Source organism: Harpia harpyja, chromosome 9 (genome assembly GCF_026419915.1).
Source record: "Harpia harpyja isolate bHarHar1 chromosome 9, bHarHar1 primary haplotype, whole genome shotgun sequence".
Classification (NCBI taxonomy): Eukaryota; Metazoa; Chordata; class Aves; order Accipitriformes; family Accipitridae; genus Harpia; species Harpia harpyja.
The window spans coordinates 22,908,572-22,935,937 of NC_068948.1; the positions used below are offsets into that span (position 1 = coordinate 22,908,572).

The window sequence follows — 27,366 nt, forward strand, 5'->3', positions numbered from 1 at the left end:
AGTTTTTAACCATCTGAAGCACCTGTGTAATTTTTGTACCCAATTTTGTGTGCTGCCTGACACAGCCCTAGGCTCTGGGGTCTTTCTAGGATGCTGCTTTCCCCGCAACTCAACCCAGAGGCAGGAGGAGCGCAGCTCTGCCATGTTTCTCAATGGAAACATTAACCAGTGCCTTTACCCAGAATATTCCCTACCAGTCCGGCATGGTGCTGCTGGGCAGACAGGACCAGCTCCTCTCCATCCCCAGGAATAACTGGACCCCAAGGCAGCACCCAGCTCCCTCTGCACCCCTTGAGGAAGGACAGCGGGAGCAGAGGGGGGGGTGACCCTGATGCCTGGCAGCCAGTCACCACAAGTGCATCCTTCCACCTCTGCCCACAGCTGGCAGAGGCCCCAGCAGAGACATGCAGGCAGAAAACACCAGAAAAACCTGATTTATTATAAAAAAAACCCAACAAAACATATCTCTGCCACCCCGAAGCACTGCCTGGGCAGGAGTCCCAAGGGCTACACAGTCTGTGCCATGATGTGGTTCCTGCCTGGTGCTGCCTGGACCCTGCCCGTATGGATGGTCGTGGTGGGCAGCCTGGTGTGGAGGTCTCAGCCCTAGTGCTGGGGCCACCCCAGGGTGGGGTGTGGGGTCCCCCAAGTGCAGGCAGCTGCTTGGAGGGAGGTCTGAGGCAGGGTCCAGCTGTGTGGGGCTGGTGCAGGCAGGCTCTGGCAGCTGAGGCAGGGTGGAGGCTGTTCTTGGGGGGCTCTGGCAGTGTGTGGGGCTGCTTGGGTCCTGCAGGGCCACGTGGCAGGGGTCTCCTGTGACACGGGGGCTCCTCAGGCAGGCTGTGGGGTGCTTGGGCAGTGTGGGGGGTCTCTGGTAGTGGTGGGGAGGCAGGCTCCAGTGTTCTCGGGCAGGTTTCTTGGGCCTCCAACTGTGTGGGCATCTCTGGGGGGGCCTCTGGCAGCTCAAGGGCTGGCTCAGGCTGGCTCCGGGGGGTCTATGGGAGCTTGAAGGCTGGCTCAGGCTGGCTTCAGGGGCTCTCTGAGAGCGTGAAGCGTGCATCAGGCAGGCTCAGGGGAGGTCTCTGGCAGCTCAAGGGCTGGCTCAGGCTGGCTTCAGGGGCTCTCTGGGAGCGTGAAGCGTGCATCAGGCAGGCTCCAGGGTCTCTGGCAGCACCGAGAGCAGCTCTGGGAGACGACCCCATCCACAGAGAGGGGCCACCTGGGCATCGTCGGTGCTCAGGCAGTGGTGGTGGTGGCGGCAGTGGTGGCGGCAGCAGCGGCATCACGGCGACGGGAGGCCCGCAGCAGGCTCTGCCGCAGCACAGGGTAGAGACGATGGCAGCCGTCGAGGCCGAGGCGCAGCGCCTGCGCCCAGTCGTCGGGAGGGCTGCCCTGCCCACCGCCCAGCACCGCCGACACCTGGTTGAGAGCAGGCAGCAGAGCCACGGTGAGCCAGGCGACGGCACGACGCTCTTCGGGTTCCCCAGGTTGCAGCATCCACGCAGCTGCGGGACCGGGGGACCGGCACAAGGCGCAACCCACCACCAAGTCGTACATCTCCACGCCAGCATCAGCCAGGGCCAAGGCAGCGGCGCTGATGGCGGCGGCCAAGGCGGAACCACCGTCCTGCAACAGCAAGGCGCTGACGGCCAGGCGAGCCCGCGGGTAACGAGCCAACCGCACGGCCGGTTCCAGTGCTTCCCGCAGAGCCGCCGCCGCTTCTCGTTCCGCATCCCGTTCCGCCGCCGAGCCCGGCCTCCGCCGCGCCCCGCGCCCGGCGAAGGGGGCCCGGTAGAACTCGCAGAGCAGCCGCCCCCCTCCCGCCGCCGCCGCCGCCGCGCCGGGCTCGGCCGCTTCCCGCGGGCCCCATGCGGCGCAGAGGACCTTGGTTCCACCGCCCAGCTCCACGTAGGCCGAGCCCTCCGCCTGGCTCAGCAGCCCGGCCCGGGCGAAGAGGGGCCGCAGGGCGCAGGGGTCCTGCGAAGCCGCATCCTCCTCCTCTTCCTTCTCCGGCACTCCCCCGGTTCCCGCTGCCCACAGCTCCGGCGGCTGCGACTCCTCCGGGCCCCGCAAGCGGCGGTGATGCAGCGGCATGGTCGGTGGAGAAAACAGGCAGGGAAGCAAGCAGGAGGAGGAGGAGGAGCCCGACCCGGCCCGCCCCCGTAAGCAGAGGCGAGGCGGCAGCGGGCGGGACAGGAAGCTTTTATTCATCGGAAACGCGGGTGGCGGCTCAGCAGCAGGCAGGGGACGGGCAGGAGGGCAGGAGGGCAGAGGGGTGCCGGTGCCCCCCCCCCCCCACCACCCCCCCCCCATCGTCAGTTTTTCAGCTCCCCCAGCCGGAGCCTGGCAAAGTCCGTGGCCAGTTTCAGGGCCTCCTGCAGGCAGCCCACGTTCTTGCCCGTCGCCTGCGCAGAGACGTCTTTCCCCCCGCCTTTGCCATCCATCAAGCCAGACACCTCTTGCACCCACTGGCTGGCCTTCAGGCCCTTATTTGCGGTCTCCTGAGCGGAAAAAGAAACAAAGAAAGAGGCAGCTCGACCTCAATCCAGTCGGCAGCAAGGGAAGAGGGTCCACAAGCACGGTGCAACAGGACAAAGCTCTTCCAGGGGCATCTCCCAGAGAAGAGCCAGGCCAGCAATCCAGGAGCAGCCTGCCTGCCCCATGCCTACAATTGCATTAAGTCCTGGCTCTACCCCCTTCCCCATCTGCAGAGCACACCTCTTCCTCCCCCACGCTGCAGCCTGATGATAACCCGAAGCACAAGAGTCACAGCTCTTGCCAACCCAAAAGAGTTTTGGCTGCGTAGGTTACTGCCTGGAGGCTGAAGATCCTCCACCAAGGCTCAGAGAAAGGCAGATGCAGAGTCTCAGCCTTACCTGGGGTACCTGACACAGGCAAGTGATTCTGCCAGCTTCGTTATCTACAGTGAAAAGCATGGTGGCGGTCTGGGGGGAGTAAGTCTTGAAGAGCTTTAGAGATTCGTTCAGGGCCTGTAGAAGGACAAAGTCACTGCAGCACACCCTCCCCGCACTCACAACCAGCCCCACTCCAGCCCCCGCGGCACCCACGGAGACCTCAGGGATCTGGACTTGCACTAAACCAGCCAGTAGCACCCTGCAGCACTCCTCCTCCCAAACACAAGCAATATTCACATTCCCAGCTGTGCAGAAGCCTTGGCAGGGGACACAAGCCCTGGCCGTGTCCCCTCACAGCTGCAAGGAGGCAGGAGTGAGGAGCTGCTTTTATTTCTCCACCTTCAGTTATCCAGGAACTGGCAGAATTAGCCCCAAAGCAAGTGAACCTTTACCCCAGTGTACCAGCTGGAGGGGAAAATGCTCTGTCCTGCGCTGTGAGCTCCCAGCAGGAGGGAGCAGCTGTTCTGCAGCAAATCAGGAGGACTCAAATGCAGCGTGAAGAAGCTGCAAGGGTTATCAGACACAGCAGGCATGCTGGAGAAACCAGGGAGACTGCCATGCATTCCCTTATTCCCAAGGAGACAGTCATCCTTTGCTCACATAGACAACACGATACAGCACAGAGCTCTGGGAGCTGGCCCTCCAGCAAGCAAAGCCATGCTGCTCTAGCTGCATAGTGAATACGCAGCTCCCCAGGCTGCCGGCACTGCCATCCCCCAGGATGCAGCCTTCTGCCAGGGAGAATGCTGCGTTGGCACCCACTGCGAGCAGAAGTGCTGGCATCGTGGCGATAGGGATGGCCACAGAGAGCGAGCAGGCATCTGTAAGCAGGATCGGCTCCGAGGCTCCCAGAGCGGAAATTTAAATAGGGCATTGAAACCAGAGTGGTCCAACCTCAAGGCACGATCAGCCCGCACTGCCTGGCACTTGCTGGGCTCAGCACTGCGGCACAGTGCACACAAGGGAGCTTTTATTCACAACAGAAATTGCTCGGAAAGAAACTTAACTCATGAGTGGAGGAGGGAAGGAGCAGTTTCAGCCCTGGCCAGAGAAGAACTTGAACCATGCTGCAGCAGACAGCACCCACGAGCTGGGGAGCAGCTCTCTGGCCTGGCCCTGGCCACACACTCAGCCCAGGACACTGTTGCCAGAGCTGATCTGCCATGGCCACAAGCATCACGACTACCATAGCTTGGCAGAGCTACTGTTCAGAGTTCCTTAAGCCTGCATTTTAATGTCGTGACTGCTGCTGGATGAGTCTTACCTGGGACACAAAGTGATTCCTATTGGGGTCCCTATCCACTGCCAGGTCTGGAAGCTCAGCAAATGGTCAAGACCCCACCCACCCCTGCAAACCCATCTGTTAGTCCAGGCGGTGGGACGCAGAGTGTCCCAGTGCTCCTCCCCCTCTTCACTAGCCACTACTCAGGGCTGGCAGCTGGCAAGAGAGACAGCCCTGTAAAACAGCACCACCTCCCCAAGTGAACAGAGACCACCCAACTGCTCCTCAGGCACAAGGAAGGTTCTTGAGGACCTTCCCATACCTTTGCTGAGGCTCCATTTTCCATTTCCATGATGACCAATGGCTGGTTAGGGTGACTCTCAATGACTTGCCTGGTCTTCTCCAGCACCTGAGGTCAGATGGTCAGTGGTCAGATGCCAGAGCACACACATTGCATATGGATGCAAGAACCACCTCGGTAGAGCTTCCCTGCAGCTACAGAGGACCCCAAGGTGCCCCAACACACCCATAGCCCAGCCAGGAGCAGCCTCATGCTGCGGAGCCAGGAACAAAACATGTTGGCAGGCAGGTGTGTGGCCCGCAAGGCAGCAGGAGTGCTGTGTGTGATTCCTCCTCCAGGAAAATCCAACGGGATCCAGGAGGAAGAAGCCTGCACCCAGGGGCACCATTAAGGCAGAAGCACCCCAGCTTCCAAGACACGCTGCCAGCGTTTCAACCCAGGGAACAGGCATGGAGGTAGCCGTGCCCTGGGAGGTAGCAGGAGAGGTTGGAAAGCTGAACAGCATGAGGGGCACCCCCTCAGCTCAGCTCCCTTCCACACTGGACACAAGTGGAGCCTCCCAAGGGAGCCCTCCTGCAGCCCTCCCACACTGTCCTTTATTCCCAGCCAGGGCTCACTCGTTTCTGGATGTCGGCTTTGCTTGCTCGGTCCAGGTCATCCATAACTTTCTTTAGTGCTTTAACAGCCTCTCTCAGTTCATCTTTCTGCCACTGCGGGATAACAGCAGTAGCCAGTGTCTGCAAAAGAGGAGTAAGTGGAGAGGGTTAAAGGTACCGGTGACCACAGCAGGAGGCAGGAGATGCACCACACTCGTGAACCTTAAGTGCCTCAACTGGCAGCACCCAGTAAGCTCCCCTCCTCTCCCAGTGCCCGACAGCCCCAGGCATGAGGTGCTCGCTGCAGGACCCACAGGACACAGGGCTGTTTGGACAGGAGCAGGAAGCTGAACTGGGGCCTCATTAATACCACCCGGTGCTGGCAATCAAGGTCCCATTCACTTTGGGAACGCAGAGCACTGCTACCATCCTCACCTCACTGAGATCTGTGATCTCCTTCTGCACATCCTTGTTGGGAGCTGTCTGGACCTTCACCTTGGCCTCCAGGGCTGACAACAGTTTCTTGAGGCTGTCAACTCTCCTGAGGGCCTAGCAGAATACAATCTGCGTTAAGTCAGGCAGGGAGATTTAGCATGCTGGGCTCTTGGCCACCACCATGAGAAGGGGTGAGGAATGCTGCAGCCCCAGGATGGAGTTCAGTAACTCTTTGGGAAGCAGCAGAGCCAAAGCAGGCAGCACTTGACCAGAACCAGGGTGTGATGCTGGCAGCCAGGCCTCCAGAGTCTTCTTTGCCAGAAGGAATGCCAAGATCCTCCAAAAAGAGAAAACCATCTCCTCACAAAGCCTCTTCTCCCACTCTAGGGAACACCAGTCCAGGCTAGGCCAGGACCAGTCACCTGCCTCCTGCAGCAGAGGACTGGATTCTCAGACTTCACAACTCTCCTGCCAATCTTGCCAGCTGCTGAGAGCCTAGATCTGTAGCTCATTCTGCAAAGCAACCTGAGCTAACCCTGCAGCCACCTCACAGACCCACCCCAGGCCCTTCTGCCACACAAACACAACAGCTACAGCCAAGACTTCCCCCCTTCCCTTCCCTGTTCTCTCCTCTGACTGTAGCACAGCCAGGGGCCTCCAGCACAGCCTTTGCTAACAGCAGCATCCTTCTCCACAAGTCCCTCAGACACTCACGCCAATTCTCCCTGGTGCTGAGTATCCCAACAGAGATACTGGGCAGATTTGAACAAAAGGAACCTTGGCACAGGGTTAATATGTGGGATTTCACAGAGGATCCCTCCTGCCTCCCCTTACCTTCCGAGCCTCAGCCCCGGTGACTGCAACTATCCTCCGGATGCCTTTAGCAATTGCTTCTTCTGAAACAATCACAAAGGGGCCAGCATGGCTGGAGGTCTGCAAGTGCCTTTGAAAAGAACCCAGAAAGACCCACAAGAGAGAGTCAGAAGTCCACCTCTCATCTCAGCAGGAAATCAGCATGGAAACAAGAAAACCACGCTGCCAGGGAGATGCAGCAAGTGTGGGGACAGGTAGAAAACCCAACCTAGCCACTGAAAGCAAATGAGCAAGGAAAGGGTGGCAAGGGCTATGTTCCCAGCACTGTCAGAGACTATGTGTGTGGGCAGGGAGAGCATACAGGCAGTTTCCCTGCCTGCAAAGGCTGATTTTAAACGCAGCTTGACTCAGGACTGGGAATGCAAAGGCACATCATCACCACCACCTCCACCCCTGCCCTGGCTGCGCCCACGGCACTCACAACAGAGCTCGGGCTCCACAGGGACTCCTTTTCAGCCACCCTACTGCCTTTCCCAGCCTCTCCAGATACTCACGTCCCTCCACAGAACTCAACAGAAGTGATGGAGCCTGCGGGGCCAGAGGGGTCAGCCAGCAGCTCCTCCACGGGGATGCCAATTGAGACCACACGGACAGGATCGGGGTAGGTCTCGTCAAAAACTGCCCGCAGTCCTTGGATAGCTTTGGCTGCTGCGAGAGGACAGTCTTTGGCGTACACAGTCTGCAGAGCATGGGAAAGGGATGCAGGTAAGAGCTGGTCCTGTCAGCTGTGAGTAAGGGCCAGCATTCATAGGGAATCCTGACTTCCTCTGAAAGATCCTAAAAGGGAAGTTCCGTGCCTCACCTAAGCTGGGGTTTGTTGAGCTGCAGAGAACCCAAAGTCATTGACAGACACCCCGTCTTCAAAATTCCTGATACCACTGCCTGCTCAGACTCCCCGTGTGTTCCCACACATTCAAATGGTTTCTAATCACAGGGTCCTCCAGGGTTTGTTCTGACACAGGGCTGGGAACAGACAGAGCAACTCTCTCGCCATTGAGGACACATCACTGGGGCGTCTGAGTGTACACTGTAAATCCAGACAGGCCCGCAAAACTACTCTGCCAAACTTCTTGGCTCTTGTAGCTAATGTGACACTAGAGCAGGCATGGAAACACTCCAGCCCTAGAGAGGGCTTGGTACCAATGAACAGAGCAATCTACATGGAGTTTTCCCACTCAAAACCCTCTGAGGTGATGCGAATCTGTGCATAGTACTGCATAAGCAGCTCAGAAGACTCCCGCTGGGCCAAACTCCCAGCATCCCAGATCACCCAAAAGCTCGATTCAAGGTATTTTTTTCCCCAAGCATATCCAACCTGGCAGCCATACCCACCTTAGCCTCCTCAATCATCTGGTTGGCGATCCCTTCGACTTTCTTGATTTCCTGTGTAGACAAGGCTCCCTTGGCTGTGAAGTCAAACCGCAGCCTGTCTGGTGCAACCAGCGACCCTCTCTGGTCAGCTTCCCCCAACACCGAGCGCAGGGCGAAGTTGAGGATGTGGGTGGCTGTGTGGTTGCTCATGACTGGCCTCCGCCTAGTCTGATGGAGGAAGCCACTGTTAGATGGGGTCCCGCACTGCGGAGCCAAGGTCAACTCTAGCAGCAGAAGTGGAGGTTAACGCACTGCTCCAACAGAAACCTAAAATAGCTCAGGAGACCAGAAACAACTTATCACACTTGCTGCCTTGGAGCCTCAGCTAAGGGAGCAGGATGCTCCCCACCAAATTTGTGCATGGCTTTTCCCTGGCAGTCCCCTTGTGGGCCTGTCTGGAGACAGGCCAGGGACAGACCAGGTCACACTGATCTCTGCTCCTCAGCAGGGAAAGCACTGCAAGATGGAAGCCTTCCCTCTTGCTCCAAAGGTGCTGCCTCTATAGGGAAGGGAAATGCATTGTGCTGACTAGGCTCAACCCAGCACTCACTCAGCAGGCTGAGCCCACGGGAGCAACATCTGGACTGGGGCAGGCAGCCCAGGCTCTCCACTGTCATCCAAAACGCAGTGAGGCACCATACATGTTCTACCTCCCAGTCATGACCCTAAATGTTTCTGCTACTGATCAACAAAACCCAGTGAGCATGGCTCTGAGCCAGCTGGGCATTATCCACCTCGTGGTAGGAGAAAGCCAGGCGCCAAGCAGAAGAGGCCTTGAGTCAGCCAGACTGGAAGGGCCACATTGCTTGCCTGTATCGTGTGCTGCAGGGAGAGCAGGCCCCAAACACCAGGCCCCCAGAGTAGCATCAATAAAAAGAAAGGAGACAAAATCCAGAGAAAAGAGATGAGGCCACATGTTACACCATGTCTTACCTCATCAATAGACAGGTGGACCTGATCTCCTACTTTCAAGCTTCCATATAGAGTTCCTATGTGAAGCACGTAACCTCCTCGGACTTGCACGTTCTTCACCGTGAATTCTGTTTTCTGTACAAAGAGGGAAATGCAACTAGTGAGTAGGGTGAGAGGCCACGGGGAGACAGACTGTCCAGCCAGAGGTCTGAGCCGCAACTCGAAGTGTCTCGGCTGAGAGACAGACTGGTGTGTGTGATAGCAGAAAGACGAGTGTCCCCAGGTACAGCACACAGAGCTGCAAAGCAGAGAAGTGAATGAAGGTGGGGCATGGTTATGGGGCACTGCAGAGCTGAAGGAGCTCCCCACCTCAGCTCCCCATCACGGCTTGAAAGCACTGTCCTTCTGCACAGCAATCCCAGCACCACCACTGCAAGCACCCATGTTCTGGCGACAGCTTGATGCTGCAGCAGAGTTCAGTTCCCCAAGAAGCAAGGGGAACAAGACTCTAGCACATCCATGCCATGCTGCACCCCAAAAAGGAAACCTGTGCAATGCCTGACACCTGCCATGGACAGGAAATGGCTGGAGCTTGCTTGGGCCCTCTCCTCCTCTGCCCAGGCCCCAGGTCAGACTGAATCTAGCAAAAGGTTCTCAAGCCCACTTACATCCTCCCTGCCGTCGTCGTCCTTGACCATGTAGCCCTCGTCATAGATCTGCCCACCCTGCTCAGCGTAGAAGCAGGTCCGGTCCAGCACTATCCCACACTCCTGACCAGTGGATACCTCCTCCACAAACTTCTTCTCCCTACGGATGGCTTTCACTGTGGCCACGAGGCTCCCAAAATCTGTCACCAGGACAACAGGCAGTGTCAGTAAAATAGGAAAACCTTGTAGACACCACATGGGAGCAGAACTTCATAGCAACACCTCCTGGCTACTGCAGGAGCTCATGGCAGCTACCACATTTGCAGGGGGTGAGGAGAAAGAACTAGAACAACCGTTAGTTGGATAAGAGGGAATTTCATTCAGTGCTCTCCAAGGCAGGGACTGTCACTTCTTTCCACACCTATGCAGTAAAAGTCAGCAGCACACATGGCTATGAGCCTGGGGCCTCCTGAATCTCCACCAAATCAAAGAATTAGCAAGAGGAGCCAGAGCAAGTGAGCCAAGGACCCTGTAACAGACCAAGAAGAAACTGCAGTCTCCTGCGGCACTGGCAAAGGAGCAGCTGAGAAACACAAATGTAGGAGTGTGGAGACACAAAGTTGCAGGAAACAGGAATCCCCTTAAGTTGGCAAAAACAGACCTGAACAGTACAGCAGCCTTTCAACAGTCTGCCCTTCTCTTTCCCAGCTCAATTTGTAACAAGCAGGCTACTCACCTGCACACGTTTCCACTCCCACCCCCAAGTCCCAGGAAAGGTGAGCCCAGAGGGGATGTTGCTGAGGTACATGGCAGGAAGGGTTTGGCAGCAAAAGATGATTCCAAGAAGGTTTTTTCATACCATAGGTACCGCTCGGATCTGAAGCGTAGCTGTATTTTGGTGAGTCGTCGGTCACCTCCAGCCCTCGGGCCCTTAGCTCTTCGATGGCATAGATGTCCAGCATGAGGAGGTCCTCTCCTCCAGCACCCTTGCCCTGGGATTTGAGCTGCCAATGACAAGCACCAAAGTTTGAGAAAACCCACCTCAGCACTGTCCCATGCACACCAGCCTAGTTGCACACCTCACACACACACCCGAGAGCTCCTTGGTTTAGAGCTTTGCCCTGGGAAGCTGCGTGCCAGCAGCTGGAATGCTCCCATCTTTTCTGGCTTCAGAGCAGGCTGTTCCAGTGCTACTGGCATGCAGACAAAGCAAACCTGAGCCCAGAAAGGGCAAGGCAAGTACCCAGCCACCTGGTCAATGCCACACCCTGCTGCTGCAGCAAACATGTTGGGAGAGGCACCCAAGCTGCAGGCCTGCCTGGACGCTGCTCATCAGACAGGGAAGTCCCGAACTTCCCTATCCAGAACAGGACAGTGGGGAGGTGCTCCCAACGCTCTGCTAACTCTTGTCTGAAGGCTGAGCTCAAGGCCCCAGGCCTCGCAGTGCTAGTGAGCAAAACCAGCCCCAGCTACACAGAAAAGACATGTCCCACAACTGCGGTGCTGTGCCCTGGTCCTTCCCACAGGGCACTGGGGCATGCAGGGCGTGAGCAGACCTGGTAAGAAAGGAGCGGATTCATGACTGCAAACTATAAGGAAGGGAATCCTCCCTGCCCATTCATAGACCAGGCCCCCCTGGAGCTGTTATCTACCTGCGCATTTTTCCGCTCTTCTTCAAAGCCCTCCATGTCCACAACAAGGCCCTTCTCCTCTGCAATCAGCCCAGTGAGATCCGCAGGAAAACCGTAGGTGTCATACAGCAGCCAGGCAGTATCACCTTCAGAGAAAAAGCAGAGCAGTCAGCGCTCCTGTTCTGTGAGACACTGCTCCTTTCCCTGCTCTCCAACTGGCTCTACACTATAGCACAACAGCAAACAGGTCTGATGAACATGAACATCTAAAAGGCTCCTCTCTGACAGCACAGAGATCACACTATCACATTGTGTCTGGGCAGCTTAGAAACCCAAGCAAGTGAACACAGGCCAGAGGAGAAACGTGGGGCCCAGCTCTGACCAATGGTCTTTTGACTCCAACTCTGTTCTCCCACACCTTTCACCATCCCTCAGTTCCCAGCCCAGCTGAGCCCTAACTTGGTCCCAGATAATAAATGTCTTTTGGTGCACCTGGACAGAAGTCACAGCCTTACCAGGAATGGTTTTACTGTCACCCAGGCTCTGGATCTTCCTGTCCAGGATGCGACGTCCTCTACTGAGTGTTTTCAGGAACTGATCCTCTTCTTCATTGATAATGTCCTTCACCATATCTGGGTCCTTCTTCAGCTCAGGAAAGGCATCTCCCTGCAGACCCAAGAGGATTAGTCCTACAGCATGGAGATCTGCACACCTCAGCAGAGGAAGTCTTCAGCAGATACAGTGGAGCGGGGCAAGCACTTACCAGTGACTGCACCACCACATCAACCAGAGTAGCAAAGAAACCCTTGGGGGCATTGAGCTTCTCATGGGAGTAGCGCACAGCCCGTCGGAGAATCCGCCTCAGCACATACCTACGGAATAGCAGAGACCCTCATGCAAACGTTACACCTCTGAGTTGTTCTCAGGGGATCCACCAGCATCCACCCACAAGCACCCCCTCCCAGGACCAAGAGCACAGGGTTCTCTCCCCACATTTTCTCTCAAGTAGCTGCTCACAGCAGCAGCAAGCCAGAGGTGAGGTGCCAGGCCCCAGTTCCGTGAACAAGACTCACTGTGTGCTTAAGAGTCAGTTCTGCAAGTCCAGCAGCACCCACAGCACAGCACCCACAGCCGAAGCTTCATTGTTTTTTTGACAGCAGCACTGCATCAAGCAGGGTTTTGTGCCTGTCTGCCCACAGTGATCCTTTGTGGGGGCTGACACAGCAGGACTGGTACTCACAAGAACCCTCAGACCTGTGTGTCTTGGCCTTTCGGGCAGACCTTGCTACAGGGATTCAAGTGTCAAATATACTGAGCAAACACTCTGCTATCCACTGCTTTAATGACAAATTCAAAGACATCCCAGAGACACACGAGATCCCAGTCCCCTCGGGGAAGCCGTGCCGAACAGAACGGGAGCAGCAGCCTTGCAGCAGCTCCCTTCTTACCCTCTGCCAGTGTTGTCAGGTCTGCCCCCATCAGAAAGGGCCAGCGTAATGGTCCGTGCATGGTCAGCCAGCACGCGGTAGGCCATGTCTATACCGTCGGCGTCCTCAGCACCAACCTGTCCCATGTACGGCCTGGCACCCGTGCCCTGTTGCAGAGAGGAGAAGGCGGTGGGCAAAGGGGACGATTACAGACAGTAGGGTCCGGCAACACGGCAGAACAACAGGGAAGTGCCTCAGAAGCCAATCCCATCCCACTGCCTGTGGCCACAGAGGAGGCACACTCCTCTTGGAAAGAGGTGACTCGGTGAAGCCAGGGAAGATGGAGAGCTGTGAGGCTCTGCATGGTGCCACGGCCCGCATTTCCAGAGCCAAAGGACCTCCAAGACCAGAGAGAAGAGGAGCCAATTTATCCCAACATTAAGAACCCAGGACAGAAGAGGGCATGAGAGGGACAGAGTGCAGGGAAATCATCTGTTTTGCACACTGGCTCAAGGACTCTGGCCTGGCAGAAGCTGCCCAGCCAAGAAACTTCTCAAATTCTGGCACATGGGAGATGGTCCCACCTCCCCTCTTTTAGGGTCTTTTTATCCATACCCAAGGGAAAGGTACTGCTCTAACAAAGCAGTGCTTGCACATGCAAACCTCACACCACGGGACAGTCCCTACAGCCAGGCTCCCAGCACACTGCAGGAAGGCAGACACAGACACATGGGCTGTGTCTAGCCAGTGGCTTTAACATTGAAGAAAGGCAGCCCTGTAATTCCAACTCTGGAGCTCTGCACCTCATTCCTCAGAGGCAGCAGCAGCCTGGGCTCTTCTCCCTGCAATTTTTCCAGCTCAATCTGCAGCCAGGGAGCTCTGCCTCTTCCATGGAGCAAAAAAAAACCGCTTGAACTTGCACATGGAGTTCCCAGCACTGGTAATGTGGTCCCCACCCAGGAAGATACAGCAACAGTACACTGGTTCTGCAAGTGACTGTCATGGTTTATGGCAAAAACCTCCTCTCTCAGGGGATTTTCTACAGATCAGCATGTTCCAGGTGGGAGACTGAAGGACAAACTCTGATTCTCTGTTAGCAGCACCACATGCTCTCTACTACACAGCAAAAAAGATGGCACTTGGCCATATGGGACTGCAGAGCATCTACCACTCAGAGAGGGCCAAGGAGTGCACCATCAGGACAGTTCCCAGAAACACCTGTGAAAGCTGCACTGCTCACTGTCCCATGTTTTTCCTTGGAAACGTGCCCCAAGGCAGCAATTACTGTGCCAGCCTGTGTTCCCTGCCCCCAGCAAAGTACAAACCCCTGGGGCTCACAGCAGCTGGGAAAGCAGTGACCTGCAGACATAATTGCCCTCCGACCAGCCCCACACGTCTCCCCAGGGATTCAGGGAATGGATGCAGATGGGTCAGGCCCAGACCCAGACTCCCCAATTCGTACCTTTTGGATAGCTTCAAAGTAAGGAAGGAAAAGGTCAGTGTCATAGTTGGACATCTTGTTCTGCAGCACAGAGACCAGCCTCTCCAGGCCCATCCCAGTATCAATACTTTTCTTAGGAAGAGGTTTCAGTGTCCCATCAGCTTCTCTGCCCAGCCACAAAAAGAAAGATAAGCTGTTATTGATGGAGGCTCTGCAGGGGCAACCCCATCTCTCTCCTCATCTCCATGAGATTTTGTTCCATCACATTTATGACACAGGCCCATACGCAAGCCCCAAAAAGGACAACTTTGATAAAGTATAGTTAACAAGACCCTCAATGACAACTCAGACCCAGAGTGGGATGGCACTTATCCCCTACTGAACTCCTGGCAGATGAACTGAGAAAATATTTCCAGTCTGTCCCAAAAGCCAGTGTGACCAACCTCTTCTGTACAGGTGGGTCAGGGGACAGAGCATCACAAAGTGCACAGCTCCTGGACAAGAGGGAATGGCGAGCAAGCCAGGGGCAGTTAAAAGTGCACAGTCTGAGCAATCCCTTACGCTGAGCTGCAGCAGCCTGGGGAGGGAAGCAGGTCTTGCTCACCTGTTGAACTGTATGAACACCAGGTTCCAGATCTCTAGGACGTTGGGGTCATCCTGATTGACCAGGTGGGAAGCATCTCTGTCCCCAATCCGGTCATAGTGGATCTCGCTGCAAGGGCCACAGGGACCCGTGTCTCCCATTTCCCAGAAGTTATCCTTCATATTGCCAGGCAGAATCCTGCCCTCAGCCAGCCTGTAACAAGAAACTCTTACTGAACAACAGAGACTAACAGCAAGGCAAGAATTTCCCAAACTAAGGGCTATACCAGAGAAACCTCAGCTAACTAATTCCCTGGATGAGCAGATGAATTGTCAGAGTCTTGAGACAGACCAATGCAAGAGCCCAATTCTCAGGACCCCTGCTGAGAATCGAGTGAACACTGGCACCTGGCACTTGTCCCAGGTGGAGGCAAAGGCCTACACAACACCTCAGCAAACCCACCAGCAAGAAGACAGGTGGATCTCCAACTTTAATACACGCGAGGCAGCTTTGGCCCCACAGTGTAGAGGTGTGTCATGGGGTCAGTGGCACATTTCAGAGGGGACTACAGCTACAAAACCAAAGGCACTGTTTCACTGTTACAACAAGCTTTGGCCCACCCACAGCTGGAGTGCTCAGTGCGGTTCTTGCTTCCTCATCTCAAAGAAGGTGAGGTAGAAGTAGCAAATGTATAGAGAAGGGCGACTAAAACTACCTAGGGGTGGAACAGCTGCCTTAGGAAGAGAGTATAGAAAAGAGCAGGACTGTTCAATTTGGAGAGGACAAGGCTGGGTGGGAGACTATGACTGAGATTTAGAAAAAAACAACAGATTCAAAACAGAATCAGATGTATTCTGAAGGAGCAGGGCCCCAAACAGAGGCTAAGGGGAATAGATGGATGACCCTCTAACATACTTAATCCAGTGACTGTGGATGCTGGGAGGGGAAGATGTAAACAGAGTGCAGGGCACAGTCGGGCGGTGCCTGCTTTGCTTGAACAGCATCTTCTCAACTGCTGTCAGAGGCAGCACACTGGGCTGGACAGACCATTGATCTGACCCAGCAGGGCACTTCTTAGGTTCTTAAGCTTACACAAGAGGTTTTGAAACAAAAGCTCTCAGTATCTTCTATCTAATACCAGTACTTCCCCTTTGGTTTTGCAGCCCCACCACCTTGCAAACGTTCTTTGTGACACTTCAATTTTGTTAAAACCTCCTGTTATATATGCTCTGCCACATAATACATGCCATCTTTCTCTGAATGACTACTGCTCATCAAAACATGCCCCTTCCTCAGTTAAAGGCCTTACCCCAAATTCAACCATATCTGCTTGCACTCCAGGTCCGGCTGCAGTCCTGCAGCCTCATTTCCACCAAAGTAAGTGACGTAGAGTCTTTCAGCAGGGATGGCGAACTCCTTAGTGAGAAGGTCCAGTGCCAGTTTACAAGCAAGTTCCTGCAGAAAGAAAGATGAGGTCAGCAAGTGAACGCAAAGAGAGTTTCTCTTCAACATACAAAGTACTGGCTACTGTAGGTATCAGCAGCTAAACAGCCAAAAACTTTCAGACTTTTGATGTAAGAAAGAAGCAAATTAATATAGGCAGTTAACAGGGCACAGGAAACATCTCAGATGTCTTTCCAGATCCAGCCAAGGTAACTCTTAGCATGTTCACTGTCCCCAAAAAGCCTTTTAATTCTGCTGTTATTGTGTATTCTTAACATACTCTTTCTGACTTTGAACACCACCCTATCAAGAAGCTTGTGAAAAGACATCATTATTTTACGATCACTCCTGTTTGAAGGTCCATCATAGTTGCACAGCATATGCAACTCCCCACAGCTCCAGGAGAGCCACTAAAACCTCTACCTGAAGACTCCAAACTGGCAGAGTTAATATAATCAGCTTTAACCTTAGGTAATTAATCTCAAAACATTCTACAGGGTCAGGGCAGCTTCCAAGCTCATTTATTCCAAAGGAGCCACATGCACCTTAGGAACCACTCTATGCCAAGATATTCTCTTTCCTCTTGGCAATTGCTCTGCTGAGTTCACAGAGACAGGCAACTGTGCAAGAGATTCAGAGCTATACCTAGTCTGTTTTACCTTGAAATAATCCCCAAAGGACCAGGACCCCAACATCTCAAAGAAGGTGTGGTGGTAGACATCTTTTCCGACGTCATCCAGGTCATTGTGCTTGCCCCCTGCTCGGATGCACTTCTGAGTGTTGGTAGCTCTGTTCAGTTTAGCGAGTGGGTGCGAGGGGTCAATAGTATTGAGGAAGATGGGTTTGAACTGAGAGAAAAGAAAAAAGAGCAATCAAGAAAAGCACTAAGAGCCTGTTTTCAAACGTTGCAAGCAACAGCAAGGCAGTAAGTGTCGTCTACATCACAATACTGCTAGCCTGGATGTACCTGAGGCAGCTTTCAGAAACAACAAGCCTGCTGTCTCCTGCCTGTGAGGAGGCTGCAGCACTGCCTATAACTTAGCACTCCCACACACACATGTGTTCCTGGAGCGCACCAAACCCCAGGACTTCCATAGGGACTGAAAGTAGCCAGATTCCCAGCTGACAAAAAAACAAACAAACAAACAACCTAGCTGTGGTACAAAGGGCCAAGGAAGGGAGACTGGCAGTGCTCCTGTCACTGCACAGTCAGCCCAGCAGACACGGGAACCTCTTCCAGTGCTCTTGCCAATTCTGCAAGAGCAGAGAAGTCTCCAGCAGACACACCAACCACCTCTTTGTGACCAGAAGGAAGACGGAGAAAACAACAATAATTTTCCACACAAAGAGCTTCACAGGTTTCAATTGCTACAGGATATGTTCATAAGGACCGCAGTACCAGAGTGGGAATCCTACCTGATTCATACCAGCATTGGCAAAGAGCAGCGTGGGGTCATCCAGGGGGATTGTAGAAGATGAGTGCACATAGGTATGCTCGTTTTCCTTGAAGAAGTCAATAAACCGTTGCCGGATCTGGCTAGCTGTTAGCGTAGCTTCCATCTTGAAGCTGCAAGTCACAGCTGTCCAAAGCAAGCGGAAGGGAAAGCGGCAAGGCCTTGGTGCGGTCTGAAGAAACAACAAACAAGGCTCTTGCATGTTGTCAGCTCAAGCAATAACATCAGGATCATTGCCTCCATCTCCTGCAAGGGTCTCCCCACATTGACAAGTACTCTCACTGACTCTTCAGTTCAACTATCAGTCTGCCCCAAATAGTGCTGGCCCAACCCCAAACTTCCTCTCCCCCAACCTCCCTGATTTCTTGAGCTCTACCTCAAGTTACATGTTCTTTGAAAACACGTGGTTTTAAAATACCAAGTTCACCTGGATACTGAACTTAGTAAGGGGCTGTGTTTGCCTTGCTGGAGACATGGGGCAGGGGGGGATTGCCAGTCCTAAAATCATTCAACGTGATTACATCATAGAATCATAGAACAGCTGAGTCTGGAAATGACCTCTGAATATCACCTCCTCCACCCCCCCCCCCCGCTCAAAGCAGGGGTAACTCCAGGGAAGCCTGGAAACCTTCCCAGAGAGGAAAGGCATCATGATATGCACACCAGAGGCAGGTGACAGTCTGGCGGTGAGCACCTCCTGTACATCCTAACGGGTACCTAAAGCTGTCCCCTGCCAATGGAGCGCAATGCGGTTCTCTGGAGGGCCAAGCTCCCAGCAACCTGCTGCGGCACAGAGGGACGATAATTCCTCATACGACCAAGGCCAGCGAGTCGTTGGAGGGCAGGAAGGACTCGAGGAGGGAAGGTCTCGGCGCAGCGGCGGCTCCAGGGCAGAGTAGGGCCTCTGCCCTGACACCACCCGGTCTCAAGAGCCCAAGGAGAGGCGAGGGCACAGCGGGTGCCCGGCAGCCCTGCGGACAGCCGCCGTAGGGCCGGCAGACAGGCATCCCCCCCCGCGGCCCCGCCACCCTCCCGCCCCTCACCGCTGCCCGCCCCGGCCGCCTGCCCTGCCACGCCGTCTCCCCTCGGTCCGCGGGACCCAGCAGGGCCAGAGGAGGCGACCGGACCGTGCAGGCAAACTCCCAAGGCCGGTGACCCCCAGCAACGCCTCAGGCCCCAGCAGAGGCCCGGCACGCCCTACCTCCCCGGCCGCCGCCGCCCCTCACTCCGCACCGCCAGCCCCACCGCAGCGCCCGCTCCACCCCGGCCCGGCCCGGCCCACCCCTCCCGACCCCGACCCCACGCCGTGTGCCAGCTTCCGATTGGCTGCCGGGGCCGTCGCTCTGGGTCAGCCCCGCCCCCTCCCTTCGGCCGGCCTTGGGGGTGGGCCGCCCGCCGGCTGATGCAATGACGGGACACGGCGGCCACGTGACGCGGCCCGGCTGAAGCCGGGATCGGAGCCGCCATTTTAGGAGTGTCAGCCCTGCTGCAGGACCGGGATGGGAGGCCTGCTCCGGGGCGGGGCGGGGCGGGATCGTGGGGGGACCGAAGGGGCTGGGACCGTAAGGGCCCTCCAGTCCCCCCTCACTGCCCTTCCTCACTATAGGCACAGTGACACTGCAGTACCGTGAGGCCGTGGCCCACCCGGCACAGCCCTGCTCCCTGCAGACGGGCCTGAGGCCTCGGCCGCTGATGTGGAGGGAGCAGGGGGCTGTAAAAGGCTCAGGCCAAGAAGGGGACGTGGGGGGGAGGGAGCTGGCTGGGGATGGTGGGTGAGGGAGCTGCTGGAGTGGTGACCAGAGCCCTCAGGCTTCCCTGTTGGGGGACATAATGGCTGCAAGGCCTTTGCATGGGTCTGAGGGGACAAGGCCATGGCTAAGAGATGTGGGGGGGTTGGGGGGTGTGTGTTCGCTACATGGCAAACATACTCCGGTCATGCAGTCAGAGACCTGATGGGGTAGAGGCATGCAGTCCAAGGCCAAGAGGCACGGCACGTACACAGGGGAGGTGTCACATTGACAAAAAATTCAGTGTAAGGACAGTCAAGCATTGAAATGGGGGTCCAGGGTGACTGCAGGGTCCCTAGAGGTTTTTGAGGTCTGGTTCAAGCCTTGGGCAGCCTGATCTGAAGTCATTGCTGACCTTGCTCCTCCTGAGGGGGCTTGGAGTAGAGTCCCCCCAGGTCCTCTCCAAACTGAATGGTCCCCAGGTGCCTCCACAGCATTGGGATCTTATAGCTTGGTCTCATCTCTTCCCCAGAGCACCCCTTCTGGCCCCAGGCTGTGGTTCCTGAGCCATGAGCACGTCTGTGCTGCTGTCCTTCTTGGCCTTGGTTGCCATCAGTTAGCCCTTTCCAAAGGTCGCTTGCTGCTCACCTCCCCCAGCTCAGTGCTGGCCTGCAGCCATTCCCACCATTCCTTGTGCTGCAGCCTTCTCTGCTTGTGTCTGTTGTCTCCTTCCCAAGGACCCTGGAAGGAAAAGAGGAAACTCCAGTCTTGTTGGTTTCTAATGGGAACTCTGTTCTGGATGCTGCTTGCAGATAGCAGCAGGAGCGGGCAAGTCTGTGCAGTGCAATTGCTTGCGCAGGTGATTACACCCTCAATAATGCTTGCTACAGCGGGTGTGAGTCTAACACCATCCAAATCCACACCCTTACCTTACCGCATGCTTACCTCTCATGAGGGCCATAGTCTACTCACCAAGATGGAAGGAAACATCACTGCTTCCTTCTCTCCATGCTCTGTGTCACCTGAAAGCACATCTTTCAAACTTGGAGCGCCTCCACCATCTCTCAGCTGCTGGCCTAAGTATTTCTTTGGTGATTGCCAGACCTGGAACCACTCAAATACTCAGGGAATAGTCAGCTCTGTCCCTTCTGCCAGGCTGAGCGAGGCTGGGCAACAGATGTGTCCCTTTGGGCACATCCAGATGTGATGGACCCATCCCTGCTACTTTCCTTTTACTTCCTACCCCACCTTAAATTCAGGTTGCCCCAATTCTTCTGTTTGTGCTGAGGCTTTTTACATGGCAGCTCTTGGTTTCTTTCAGCACCTTACTCGCTTCTGCCTCTTAAAAATCCATGCCCCCGGGCTGGTCCGGGCTGCAGGAGCCTTGGCTTTGCAGGCATCTCTTGGGCTGACAAGCACCCAGCATTGTCCTCCAGCAAGGAGAAGGGTGGTGGCCATGAGCATGGAGCCCCAGCAGCAGGCAGGTAGAGGTGGAGGGAGCTGGGGGTCTTCTCTGCTGGCTCCTGGGTGCTCTGGGTGAAAGCATTGGTGCGAGTTGAGCCTGCAGTGTTAGAAATGTCCTCCCTGCGCTTTCCAGGCTGGGCTTTGGATTAGCATCCCTGGGTTCAGCCATCCCAAACTGGGACATCAGCAGCCACAGCCAGATTTGGACCTGTTTTCCTTTTCTCGGTGGTGTTTCCAAGTGCTCTTCCAAGCCTGTGGTAGAGGTGACCCTTCTCCTGCGGGACTCTGGGAGCTGGGGCTTTAGAAGAGTGAAGCGGTGGGGAACTGGATAATGCAGGAGACATGCAGCCTCATGTGCTGAAATGACGGGGAGCCCTTGGTCCACCCTGGGACCCTGGCTCTGCCTGGAGCAAGCGAGGGGCCAGGGCTGATGCTGGCACCGTCACCGTCCCCGTGGGCGCCCAAAGCCACACCCTGGGCTGTGCCCAGCTCCTCTTCACGCCGAGCAGGCGGCAGTCCTGCCGTGTGTCACAGCCTGGCGCGGAGGCCGCAGAGATGGCTGCGCTGGCTCGGAGCGTCCTAGTGACGGGGTCCAACCGGGGCATTGGGCTGGAGCTCGTGAGGCAGCTCGCTGCCAGCCCCCGGCCCCCCCAGCACATCTTTGCCACCTGCCGTGACCCCGAGGGTCTGAGAGGGAAGGTCTGTGCGGGTGCAGGGCACAGGGATGATCCCGAGCCAGGCGGGTGAAAGAAATTGGTGGTCCCCACAGCCCTGCCGGCTCACTGCTGGATCTCGCCCTGGCTGGGTGGTCCGGCAGCGGGGCAGGAGTGCTCTGGTGGGGTCTCATAACCTCCCCAGCCCCGCAGCTATGGCAGTGCCCAACCCAGCCAGGTGGGATGAGGCTGGAGGGGCAGACATGGTGCCCATGTCCTCAGCCCTCACTCCTGGCCATGCCAATGGCTGGTCAACCCTTTATCCATGCTGGGATCACCCAGGACGGGGGGCAGCACCTGAGCCCAGCAGCACCCTTCTCTTGCCAGCTGCGGGGATGCCGCCCTGCCCCGTCTACGGGGAATGGCCCCACACACTTTCCCCAGCAAAAGCAAAGGCACCCTGGCCTGGCTGCTGCTGGGGTGACCTGGGAGCAGGGGTGGGAGACCTGGTCGTGCCACTGGTGACTTCTAACCTCCTCCCTTGTTCCATCACTTTATTTCCAGGCCCTGCAAGAATTAGCTGCCCAGCACCCCAGCATCAAACTGGCTAGGTATGGAGCAATCTCCCTCGTTGCACCCAACATTGCTTCTAGCCCTCTGCTCACTTCAGGGACGGGACCAGGGGCGGCTTTGTTGGGCAGCCTGCCTTAACACTGGCAGCCAGGCAGCTCCAGCCCTGCCAGGTGGGGAGGGAGCAGTGCACATCTGGGCAGGCTTCCCCCTCCAAGCAGAACTGCCTGCTGGCTGGAAGCAGTCAAACTGGCTTCAGAGGCAGGCAGAGGTGGGTCTGGACACCTCAGCTGAGCAAGTTTCATGGGAAAGGCATGACCTCTGTTCCCAAAGATGCTAAATACACTGCCTGAGTCTTGGGCTGGGACATGCAGGTTCACAAAGCGAAGCAAGGCAGGGCAGAGCAAGCGAACTTACTGAATGGTTCCTAAGTAGGAGGGTTGGTTTGGAGTGTGCTCGGAGGTGGACATGATTGGCATTTCCTTCACTGCAGGTAAAAAAGGGAGAAAAGAAATTGGCTAAAAGGATGCATATGGGAAATCTGGCCTCGTGGTGGTGTTGGTATCCCAGGCTGATGCTCAGACCCAGAGGCATGCTGCAGTTCGGGATGTCTGCAGCCTGGACTGGGGAGATGTCCTTTCATCCTTTCCCTGCTCCCATGGAGGTGGGGCAGATTTGGTGGCCTTTGTCAGCAGCACTGGGGAGCAGCAGGAGAAGGTGGCAAATGGACCTGGACAGCATAGGGACTTGGGGGAGAAAAGGGAGAGCCGCCAGGGCAGCATTTGGTGTTGCCAAAGTTGGGGTATTCGCAGGCAGGAAGCTTCCAGGGTGCTGAGCAGGGATGGGGGTTCACTGAGTGGACAGCATTGGGGTGAAACATGGGGAGATAAGGAGCACCAGGCTGAGGAACATGGTGTCCTGCAGATGTGTCTTGAGGAGGCAGACTGCGCTCTCTGAGAGAGCAGGGGCTTCTCACAGCCACTTTTTTTTTAAGAAGAGTTGGTCAAAAAAGCCATCCAAACCCAAAAGAAGCGTTTTGGGGAAGCATTTGTACCAGAATTGCGATTGCTGTAATGAGTGAAGTGGGAAGCAGCTGGAGTTTCTAAATACTTCTGAGTATTTCCTTAGAGCCAATAATAAGAAAACTGAATCAAGACAATGCAAAGACCATATCAGTCTCTACCTACCTATTTGTTTTTTGAAAAGTTCAAGTAAATTTTTAGCATTTCTTAGCAAAGAAGGCTTTCCTGAGGTCAGGCTTTACCAAAAAGAGGCAGCAAATCGCTCTCTTACTATTAAATAGATTATTAAAGTAGACCACCTTCTCTGTGATAAACAATAGCATCTTTAAAATTACCCGTTAGCCCCAGCTCCTAGTATGTGATGGGAAGAGCATGCTTACTTTGCTCACCAAAGCACGGCCAACATAAAAGGGACATCTCAAGGGGCTGACCACTAAATAAACAGCCTTTACTAAAATACATACACCCCAAAACCCAGATTATCAATAAAGTCCCAAAATATGCTAAAAAGGTGGGAAAAATCCAACAGCAATGAAGTATTTTTTAAAAAAAGAGAAGCTGCTTCAGGCTGGCTTTCTCCATCTTCAGGAAAGGTTGGCTTCAAACCAGTAACAGGAATGCACTTTTCAGAAAGGAAAGTTATAAATTAACTCCAAAATGCTTAAGACCTGTTGCTTCCTTTCCTTCTCTCCCTCTTTCTTTCTTTCTCATCCTTATCCTCTTATTTCTTCCAAGGAGACAAGAGTTTGTTCCTTCAGCAAATTTGGCTGGCCTAGCACTAGAAACGTGCTGGTTCCACATGCCTGGCCCCTTGGAGCAATGACTCATCTAGTCCAAACAGAGCAGTTAATCATTCACCAAAGCAACTGAAAGATCCCTCACATGTGGCGGAGTGATGGAGCCTTGAACTCCGATCATTATCCAAAGACAAGTCACTAAAAAGCACCCTGTGATATGTCCTGCAGCTGGCCATGCATGTCCTCTTAAATCCCAAGGCTCCATCCCCTCATGTACAGCAGCTCCACAGCAGATTATCTCATCAAATTCCCCCAGAATGTTTTCATGATACCTCTGCGAAGGTCCATGCTGCACAAGGCAAGGTGGTAACAAGTGCCAGGCCGCTCAAATACTTGCTTACCACCATAAAGACACCAGGCGAGTTAAAAACGTCAGGAAAAAGGATTGTTCTTCTGCTCATCAGTGTACAAAATACTCCAAGAAGGGAGTCTTCAGCCTTGCAAACCTTTGCTAAGTCAGTCTTGTCTAAGCGTGAGAACAGAAACACAGCTCAGGGGCCAAAGTGTTGCAAAAAAGAAATCTAGCTCTGCGATCCCCCCCACCCATCAGGCTCATCAGATTAGCACCTGCAAAAAATGTGCGCAGAAACGTGCGCAGGGAGGAAAGGCACATTCCAACATGCTCATACACGTGAATATTCATGGTTCTTAAGAGCTCAGTGGTGTACTTGGGATATTGAAAGGCAATATATAAAGTTTAATGTTGGCCTAACCAGCCCATTTCAGATCCTGAAGGTGTTTAGATGACCCCTTTTAAATCAACAATGGCCACTTCAGTGGGGTGAGCACCCGGTAGGGGATGCATAACAAGCAAACCCAAAAGCGGAATACAAACTTAAAAAATACCATTCCTATTGCTTTAGCCAAAAAAAATCCTGCAATTAAAGCATGGCAGATTTTCCAAAAGATACCAATATTTAAGTGAAGAAAAAGGCACTGGAAATACTTCCCTGTTAGCACAATTTCAATTGTTTCTGGTTGCTTGAGAGGGCTTGTCCCCCCCAATTTGGCCAGAGCAGCCATGCTGTAGAGATGGGGAAGTTCAGACTCAGAGCAAGCAAACAAATACTGCAGGTTATATCCCAAATATTTTATTACTTGTACTCACCTCAGCTCATCTGTCAGCTCCAAATCCTCATTGGTAACAATGTGAAGCAAAAAAAATCTGAAAGAAAAAGAAAAGAAAAAAGGAAGGACTTTTGCATACAAATGGCTTCAAAGCTATGGGAAGTTGTGCTGTGGAAGGTGAATTTGAGCACAAATTGTTAAAAAAGGCAAAGATAGCTCTAAATGATCAGTCAGATCAACCAGAAAAGATCTTCGTGTAATTCAACAATAAAATGAATGGGTCCTCCCTATGTTAACAGCCTCCATAGCTACTGTGCAATACAGAAGGATTTGAGAAGTGTAGTCAGGTTGTTTCCCCAAAGATGGTGTCTATCCTTAAAATGTGCCCATCTAGCTGCATTGTCTCCTGGTGGAAATAAAACTGGGAGCCTCAGTGTGCAAGCACCGAGCATCCCTTGTGCAATCATAAATTCCCTAAATACAAAAAGCAAATACAGCTAAGTTCTTGTTACCAGTAGCCTCCATATGACCAAAAAGGAGCTGAATCAAGGTTTAATTCAGCTAAGGCTGTGAAGCCAAGAGGTGAGGACAAACTGCTGCTCATTTCAATGTGCTTAACACCCTGACCTGCTAAACCTGGTCCTTTCTGGATAATGCTGGTTTAAAGAGAGCCATTCCAGCCACAGCACACTTTCCAGTGGATGCTGTGTGACCCACTGGAGCTCTCCTCCACTTTGCTTTTTGCCCCGGCAGATGCAGTGAACTTGCCCAGCATCCGAGGCGCCGTGCGGGCTGTGGGGTCTCATCTGAAGGACCAGGGCTTGAACCTGCTCATCAACAACGCGGGTGTCAGCTCGCATGCCACACTGCGCTCTCTGGATTCGCGGGAGATGCTCTCTGCGTTCACCACCAATGTGGTCGGGCCAGTTCAGGTTACCAAGGTACATGTGGACCTTTTGGGTTTCTCCTGCCTGGGGAGATGTTCCCCATGGCAAAGGTGACCTCAGCTGGGTGGATTCTCACTCTCTCAAACGAGGCAGACTGATGGGGGCAAGACCAGGACCACGGGGCTCCTCTGCCCACCTAGAGGAGCAGGGAGGCAGTTCAACTCAGCCCCAGCATCTCCCATGCTTCTCTCCTCCCCAGCTGGAGCTCCTGCCCACCGCGGGCTGGCTGTGCCAGCTTGCTCCTTTCCTGGGGAAGGGAAAGGCAGGAGCCTGGCCCCTCCCTGGGGAGTCCTCCCCATCCTCTGCCCTTCTGCTGGGGATGTCTGTCCAGCTGCTCATCCGCTGTCTGACAGAGACCTCCAGGGCTGTCCTCAAGCTCGGGGCTTGTCACGTATTAACAGAGCGTCAGTGTCTTTGCGTCAGGAATTTCTGCCACTCCTGGAGAAGGCAGCGAAGGGCGCAGGGAAGGAGGGGCTGAGCTGCAGCAGGGCCGCAGTCATCAACATCTCCACCAAACTGGGCTCCATCGGGCTGTGCCTTGGGGTGCCAGAGGCCCCCATGTACCCGTACCGTGCCAGCAAGGTGAGGTGCCAGGTGAGGCGCTGGGGATGCTCTGCTGTGCACCATGCCTCTGGAGAGGGGAGCCCATGGGGGCACCCACCTGCCCCAGGCCACCCACCCCCTGCCTGGTTCTCCCAAGCGTAAGCATGGAGAGCGAGACCAGTAGCACCTGGGACTGAGCCTTTCAGGCGGGTTGTGCCAATGCTTTACCCCAGGGCCAAGTCCCATTTCCCACCTCCACAGCCATTTTCTGGCTGGGAAATGTCCCCCCTCCTGCCCACCCATGCCCCGAATCGTGCTGGCACGGTGGTGCCTCTTCCAGGCTGCCCAGAACATGGTGACGAGGTGCATGGCTGCAGAGCTCCAAGACAAGGGGATCTTGTGCGTGGCCATCCATCCTGGCTGGGTGAAGACTGACATGGGGACGGAGAAGGTACTGGGCTGTGCAGGGGAGGGTCAGCAGGACCCCCACTGTTCCCCCAACTCTCGGGGAGGGCAGGGGCACTTGGGGCAGGGGATGTTGTGTGATGCTGTGGGCTGCCAGTACCATCCTCTGGGGCAGAGCAGGCAGGGAGCAGGCAGCAAGCTGCAACATGCCAAGTGCACGGGATAGCCAGCCCTGTCCCCCCCACCCAGAACGGAGAACAGGGGGGTGGCAGTAAGGAAAAATACTCCCATGAGCACTGTGGGTGCTGCTCCCCAGGCCATGCAGCCTCCGGTCTGCCCAAGCCTGGCTGATTTCCATGCCGGGTCAGCCCACAGCAGTGACGCTGTGCCTTGTCCTCTTCTGCAGGCACCCCTGACAGTGGAGCACAGTGTGCAGGGCATCCTGACAGTGCTGGCCAGCCTCTCACAGGACACCTCTGGAGCCTTCCTTGACTGGGAAGGGAACACCCTGTCTTGGTGACAGATGGATGGACGGCGCGTCTTGCCCATGCCGCAGCCTCCTGCTCCCCGGCTCACCCCTCTGCATGGTCACCCCGCTCACTCATCCTCAGCTCACCCTGCGCTGCCAGGAAGAGGGAAAGGGCTTTGGAAGCAGCTTATCTCCCCTTTCCCGGCCCCCACACAGCCCTGCAGTCCCCCTGTACCCCCCGCCTCTGTAAATGCCGAAAGCTGATGCCTTTCTGCTCTGCCTCTGCACCCCCAGCCTCAAACCCCCTGGCTGAGCCTGGTGCACGCTCCCTGCGCACTGCCCAAGCACCATGCGTCCATCTGTCCTGCCTGCGACCGAGCATCTCCTGAATGAGGGGAGAGGGCAGCTGATCCCTGTGACCCCCAGCCCCTTGAGCCTCTCCAGGCCAGAGCA

At 55.1% G+C, this 27,366-nt stretch overlaps 3 protein-coding genes across 3 annotated transcripts; 1 reads left to right on the forward strand and 2 right to left on the reverse strand.

Annotated features, from left to right (window-relative positions):
- Positions 1-418: 418 nt before the first annotated feature.
- Positions 419-2,208, reverse strand: EXOSC6 (exosome component 6). Its single transcript, XM_052796425.1, has one exon. The coding sequence runs from the start codon at positions 2,206-2,208 to the stop codon at positions 1,234-1,236; it is 975 nt and encodes a 324-aa protein (XP_052652385.1). The 3' UTR covers positions 419-1,233.
- AARS1 (alanyl-tRNA synthetase 1) lies at positions 2,184-18,523 on the reverse strand. Its single transcript, XM_052796424.1, has 21 exons — positions 18,450-18,523; positions 17,211-17,420; positions 16,454-16,642; positions 15,661-15,806; positions 14,373-14,564; positions 13,790-13,934; positions 12,349-12,494; positions 11,664-11,772; positions 11,416-11,566; positions 10,922-11,046; positions 10,129-10,273; positions 9,291-9,469; positions 8,644-8,757; positions 7,672-7,878; positions 6,834-7,018; positions 6,301-6,409; positions 5,467-5,580; positions 5,053-5,172; positions 4,457-4,543; positions 2,874-2,987; positions 2,184-2,498 (listed from the first exon to the last, which is right to left on the reverse strand). Exons 2-21 carry the CDS (start codon positions 17,352-17,354, stop codon positions 2,313-2,315), a joined length of 2,907 nt encoding a protein of 968 aa, XP_052652384.1. The 5' UTR covers positions 17,355-17,420; positions 18,450-18,523; the 3' UTR covers positions 2,184-2,312.
- A 2,331-nt stretch (positions 18,524-20,854) lies between these two features.
- On the forward strand, positions 20,855-26,964 carry LOC128146104 (C-factor-like). Its single transcript, XM_052797215.1, has 6 exons — positions 20,855-21,138; positions 21,657-21,699; positions 25,291-25,490; positions 25,920-26,078; positions 26,380-26,490; positions 26,851-26,964. The coding sequence occupies exons 1-6, from the start codon at positions 20,995-20,997 to the stop codon at positions 26,962-26,964; spliced, it is 771 nt and encodes a 256-aa protein (XP_052653175.1). The 5' UTR covers positions 20,855-20,994.
- The last annotated feature ends 402 nt before the right edge of the window (positions 26,965-27,366 follow it).

Bases quoted from the DNA above. Each gene is read 5' to 3' on its own strand.
- EXOSC6 (XM_052796425.1), bottom strand. From the start codon at position 2,208: ATGAATAAAAGCTTCCTGTCCCGCCCGCTGCCGCCTCGCCTCTGCTTA.
- AARS1 (XM_052796424.1), bottom strand. From the start codon at position 17,354: ATGGAAGCTACGCTAACAGCTAGCCAGATCCGGCAACGGTTTATTGAC. The intron at 13,935-14,372 runs GTGAGCAAGACC...GTGGCTGGGCAG, and splicing joins GTGTTCATACAGTTCAACAG to AGAAGCTGATGGGACACTGA. The intron at 5,173-5,466 runs GTGAGGATGGTA...CCTCTTTTGCAG, and splicing joins AGATCACAGATCTCAGTGAG to ACACTGGCTACTGCTGTTAT.
- LOC128146104 (XM_052797215.1), top strand. From the start codon at position 20,995: ATGGCTGCGCTGGCTCGGAGCGTCCTAGTGACGGGGTCCAACCGGGGC. The intron at 21,700-25,290 runs CTAGGTATGGAG...CCACTTTGCTTT, and splicing joins GCACCCCAGCATCAAACTGG to TTGCCCCGGCAGATGCAGTG. The intron at 26,079-26,379 runs GTGAGGTGCCAG...TGCCTCTTCCAG, and splicing joins ACCCGTACCGTGCCAGCAAG to GCTGCCCAGAACATGGTGAC.